The 6000-nt window shown below is 36.0% G+C and overlaps 1 protein-coding gene across 2 annotated transcripts in view; it reads left to right on the plus strand.

Annotated features, from left to right (window-relative positions):
* Nucleotides 1–6000, plus strand: part of LOC139725161 (uncharacterized) — a 31378-nt gene extending 25378 nt beyond the window's left edge. The window contains exons 8-10 of one of the 2 annotated variants that reach the window (XM_071636263.1): nt 1511–1580; nt 2959–3066; nt 4768–6000. In XM_071636263.1, coding sequence (XP_071492364.1) covers nt 1511–1580; nt 2959–3066; nt 4768–4836 — 247 coding nt within the window. In that variant the 3' untranslated portion in view covers nt 4837–6000. The remainder of the gene's footprint in view (nt 1–1510; nt 1581–2958; nt 3067–4767) is intronic. The other variant, XM_071636255.1, reaches the window with a different exon arrangement.

Genomic DNA, 6000 nt, shown 5'->3' on the forward strand with positions numbered 1-6000 from the left:
TGTCTTATATCATCATGCTTGAATGACAGACATTGTGCAGAAGAGGGATGTAACTTCTGTGTACTGCTTCAGGTACACTTGTTGTATTTTATCACCCGCTGTCAGGAAAACTATGGAGCTTGTACATTTTGTCTTCTTTCTTTCATCTAAACTTGCATATCTATTTCACTGTCTTTAGGGACAGGAAAAGAGAACTGCAAACCCTTTGGCGATGCATAATAAAGACACATTTATGAAAAATCATAGAGAGGAATACATTAATGGCTGGTACTTTGCAGCTACTTCAAGACTTATGCTTGTTTGTTTTTTATAATGTTGTTATTGAATTATTTCAGTAGGGGAATAGAAGATCAAACTGGCCATAAGTATCTTGTCATTCCATGCAGAATTAGAATGTGGTCTCCTTTTTGGATCAGTATCATAGAGTGATGTGGCAAATTCAAATCTTCATTGTACTCTCTTATGGAAATCTAAAGTAGATGTGTAAACTTCTACTCATGGACACAACCAATGATTTAGATTACTCTACTGTAGGATTTTCCACAATATAATGCAATTTTGTGTGGGCCCAATAGTAGTCCGATTTTCCAAGATTTTCTTATTTATGTATTTATTATTTTTTTTCATTTATTTATTTATTTTTTCATTTTTTTATTTTTTTTTTTTGGGGGGGGGGTTAGTTGCAATCTACAATGTCCTGTTTCCACACATGTGAAAGAAAATTGTCTTTCCGATTTTAAAAAAAAAAAAAATTCTTTATTGGATAATGATGACAGAGAATATGGAAGTCAGCTGTGAAGTTTTGGCTTATGATTATGAAATCATAATGTCATTGATGGGAATGAGAAACGTAAGATTAAAACTTTACCTGACATCCTGGCTCGATATGATCAAATAATTTGGCTATAATTCACATAAGATTCAAGGTTAAAGATGCTGCTTTATATTAAGGTGGCTCAGGATCAGAACAGGATGAATTTTACTGATTGAGCTGTGTGATGATGTTCACATGCTTGACAAAAAAGAAAACAAAGCAAAGCAAAAAATACAAACCTCAAACACTCCAGCTTACAAAAGTTTTGAGAATTACCTTCTGTCATTATAAAAAAAAATATCTTTTGACAAATAGTGCGGTGCTAATAAATCATTTATTCTCATACTTCTGGCAATGGAAATATTGAATATGATAAATCAAGTCACTTACGGATTCTTGCCTCCTTGAAACATTTTGAGTTTAATATCATAACCCTAATCCTTTTTCTAACTCCATATTTACACTATATCAGAGACTATATGCCTATATACAGCTTAGATTTTCCAAGCTGGAAACATTGGCAAAGAATGTCTTTGATTACATGCTGTCCCACAGTTGTCAAAACAAAATGTGTAGTGTGAGGGAGGCTGTGCCAATGTTGTATCTATGCTGCTATGCCAAGCACTGTAATATTTTCATGAGCTTCTTCTGACAAATGTGCCTGTTCTTTTTCACCCATCTCCTTCACGTCTGCAGCCTCCCAGGCTTTAATCGACTACGCATGCACAACAAAGGGGGCGCACCATGCTGCTTTGTTGAATTCCAGGTAAATAAGAGTCAATCAACCCAATTACGAGCTAATAATCATATTGGTAGGTGTCCATAAGTCTTTCTGTTTGTTTGTTTTTTTCTTTTCTGGTCTTCGAGCAGTCGGAGAAATTCCTCAAGAGTGCAGGGAAGGCTAGTATGTCTAGGAAGTCGTTGTAGTATTTCAGTGGATGGCAGGTTACAGGGGTGAAATCAATATGCTCTCTTTTAAATAAAAGGGAAATAAAGTAAAAGAACAATATTATACATATATGACCAAAATATATCGCATGAATTAGATTGCTCAACTGCTGAGTTTTTTGATAATGAAAATCCCTTTGTCCTCTCTCATATAATTTTATACACGAGATGCATATAATGTTTTGACCAGTGACCTGCGATTAGGTTTGTGCAGCTAAAACAGTAGCCTTTTGATTCCATCTGGAGAATATAGGTAAAATCCAGTTTATTGAATCAATCCAAGCCATTAAAAACTAAGATGAAATAAACATACATGAACTACCCGAGGAAATGCATGTCAGTGACTTTTCTGAAGTAGTGCATGATGTGTATCATAAAATGACTGCTAGCTGCTAGCCCAGCCTGTTAAAGTATCAGCAAGCCAGGCATTGACCTTTCAGATTTAGATTGATCCAATTTTTTGCATCATTCATGAATCAATTTGAGAACAGGTCTGGAAAATTCAGTCTGTTTTTATTCAGACTGTCACTGGATAGATAGGAGTTGATTCACTTTGCATGATCCGTTGGTATTGCTTTGCATTTGTCCAATCCATTGCCATCAACGGAGATTGAAAACAAGGGAAATGAGTTATGTTCCAAATCCACTACCATCTAGAGGAAATATTTACCTTAGCTTTTGTAAGTGTTCCTTTTTGGCCCCATTCTCCTTCCATCATTCAAATTCATATATCTCTCTCCCTCTCACTTCGTCGTTCTCTACTGCTTTATCACTTTTACTTTCACTGTCCTTTCTGTGTGTTTGCATTTATACATTTTTTTTACTCATTTCTATTCACTATCTTATCTCACTCTCTCTATAAATTCTGCCTCCTTTCTTACAATTATATATTTTTCTTTGCTCATTTCTTTTATCTTCTTTATATATTCCCTCAATATATTGCCTCAATTTCTTCTTGAACTCTCATTTTATTTCCAACACACACACACACACTCTCTCTCTCTCTCTCTCTATATATATATATATATATATATATATTTGTCAATTCCTGTAACAATCTCTCATTCCTCATCCTATGTCAATTCCTGCCCCATCTCTCTCTCTCCCTCTCTCCCTCTCATTTTCCTCCTCTCTATCTCTATTCATCCTTCCCTCTATCACACACTCTCTCTCTCTCCGTTCTGTCTCTCTTACAGAATGTGGGCTTCGCCATGCAGGCGCTGGCCCACCTCCAGGGGCTGATGTTGAAGTCCAGTGACCGCGGTGGCCTTCGAGTGGAGTTTGCCAAGGCAAATATGGGTGAGGTGAGGCCTAGACTACCGGTTTAGATGTGCTATCCACTGGATGAGTCTGGGTTAATTGATTAATTGATTGATTGATTGATGGATGGATGATTTGATGGATGGATAGATGGGTGAATAGATGAATGGATGGATGAATGGATGGATAAAGTGATGGATGGATGGATAGGTGCTGTAAAAGTGGTTTCTTTCACGGAGGTTTTATTTTCGCGCTTTTCGCGCTTTGAGGTTGAACCGCAAATTTAACATCACACATACGGAAATGTTTTGAAAAGTTGCGCGAAATTAACCACGCAAGGAAATGTTTTGTACTCGTCACTTGTTACAACGCTATTGCGCACATGCACACAAGATTCCGCGCATTGAGTGTATTAATGGGCAACACATACACAGCGATACCGCGCAATGTAGGTACAAGCATGTTATAAAGTACTCAAGAGACGAGATTTCAGGTAAGCCTGCATCTAATTTCAATTTCTATTTAATAAATAAAAGAATAATTGGATTATAGTTTGGATTTTCATGTGCAAAATAAAACAGTTTTTGCCGCGAATTTAAACACACGCGAAAAAGTCGGTACCAATGGAAACCACGAAAGTATCTGTACGTGAAAGAAAGCGCTTTTACAGTAGATAGATGGATGGGTGGATGGATAGATAGATGGATGGATGGATGGATAGATAGATGAATGTATGGATAGATTAATGGATAGATGAATAGATGGATGGATAGAAGGATAGATGGATAAATAGATTGCTTGATGGATAGATGGATGGATGGATGGATGGAAGAATGAATGACTGAATAGATGGATGGATAGATGGATGGATAAATAGTTTGATTGACTCTCAAACTGAAAATTGGTTTGTAAAGGTAGAAAGTGAATGATGTGGATAGACAGATAGATAGAAAGATGAAAAGAAATGTTATAACTATAGGATCATCGAGTGTTGCATGGGAACACATAGAGCTAGGTTTATGGATGTCAATGACTGCAATGTCATGTTTTGATTCTTTCTCTGAAAAACAACCATTGGCTGAGCCCAGTACAATGACGTAATCAAAATGAAAAAGAAATATAAAAAGAAATGAAAATGAAAATGAAATGATGCTCTGAATCAAAATATGTCCAATTTGTGTCACTCTTTTTTGTTAATCATATTTTCATTTCTAAAAAAAAAAAAATGATTTGAATGGATAGCATTACCATTATTGGTTAGTTATCAATTTCATCAAATGTCTCTCATATTAGTCCATCTGTTTTTATGTTGTGTAAAGAGGCAGTGACCTGCTAGACCTATTGACCAATGTAGTTTAAAATGATTGGACTTGCACTTACAGAAAATTAAGTACCATCACCCCTGACATTGATGATTGATGGGGGGGGGGGGGGACAGAACCACAAGAAATAGATTGCTTCATGTCATACATCAGACAAGTATTATGCAGTGGCGGATCCAGAGGGGGGCGCACTGGGCACGCCCCCCTCTTTATTTTTGGTTAAAACAAAAGAAATAAAAAGAAAAAATATGGGGGAGGGGTGTGTGCGCCCCCATTTGATTTTGAAGAGGTGCCTCCCTTTTACAGAATTCCTGGATCTGCCCCCATTATGGGTCCTCAACACTGTGGATTGGCATTTGATACATACATTACACCAGTGTGATCTAACTATGGTTCCACTCTGATTCTCTAACTTTACTGCAGCCCAAGAGAGTAGACCTGAACACACCTCGCCTCTCGCCTTCAATGCATCCACAGCTGGTGTTCCAATGATGCAGTTACCATGGTAACAACCAACCATCCAAACTAAATGGTGCATTTATGAGAGCTAAAGGATGTCATTTTAGCCTAGCAGTTCTATATTATGTGTATATTATGTTTATTTAAAGAAAAAGGGCAAAGAAGACCAATTTGATATTGTTTATAATGAATACATCATTTCAGAGAAATATCTTGAAATTGATACCTTCAGATGTTTATATTTTGAAGAAGAAAAATGATGTGTAATCCTGAGTACATATTTGGATCAGAAATGAATTCCCAGTGTTTGTGTATATTGTATTGTTCTGTGATTGTAGATTTTGATGATCTGAGAATATTAGAAATTCTATTGAGTGCAGTTTATTACTTTGTTGTAGGTGATATTGATCTGTAGATTTTTTTTTCTTTATATCATGTTTATTTATGTGATTATCATGAATATGACTATGTTGGATCTTGAGTATTATTTTATGCACATGAAATTGTGGAATCTAATTAAAAATGTAATAAAATGAAAGGCAACTTAATCTTTATTTTTTTGGCTGCATATTTAAAAGGAAAATGCCTTTTTAAAATTTCTCAATATTTTTGGATTTTTTTTTCATACATTTACCAGTACTGGCATAATATGGATACATTTGAATTTAACAGTGTGTGTTTATGTGTAATATTTATTATGTTGCAAAATATGTCACATATTGAGGCACACTTACACCAAGCTTGACCTAAGATGGTCACATATCACAAATTTTTCACGTTTGTACGACAGATTTTTTCACAGTTTAAAGCCAAGTCACTTGCTTACTGCACAATTAATGTTTCAAGCCCATTCCATTCTATACCTATAAGTCTTTATCATGCACACTGTAGGCACGAAACACTACTCTCTTGTGTGTTTTTACATTAAGTAGTATGTCTGCTTCTCTTAATTCTCACGCACCCACATAGATAACCATGCCCGATATATATACAGCAAGTGCACGCCAGAAGAAATTGTAACGTGAAAATCTATCATTCCTGCGCAACATCCTTAAAAAGGCATGGTTCCTTTCAAGGTATCGCCAATCGCAAATACTTTCCACGCACGTTAAAGACACCCGAGAATAATAGACTCACAGCTTTACACACCCCCCCTATATATTTACACACACACACACACACACACACACACACACA

This window comes from Diadema antillarum, unplaced genomic scaffold, assembly GCF_040938485.1.
Source record: "Diadema antillarum isolate AM-2024a unplaced genomic scaffold, OU_Dant_1.0 scf00000016, whole genome shotgun sequence".
NCBI lineage: Eukaryota > Metazoa > Echinodermata > Echinoidea > Diadematoida > Diadematidae > Diadema > Diadema antillarum.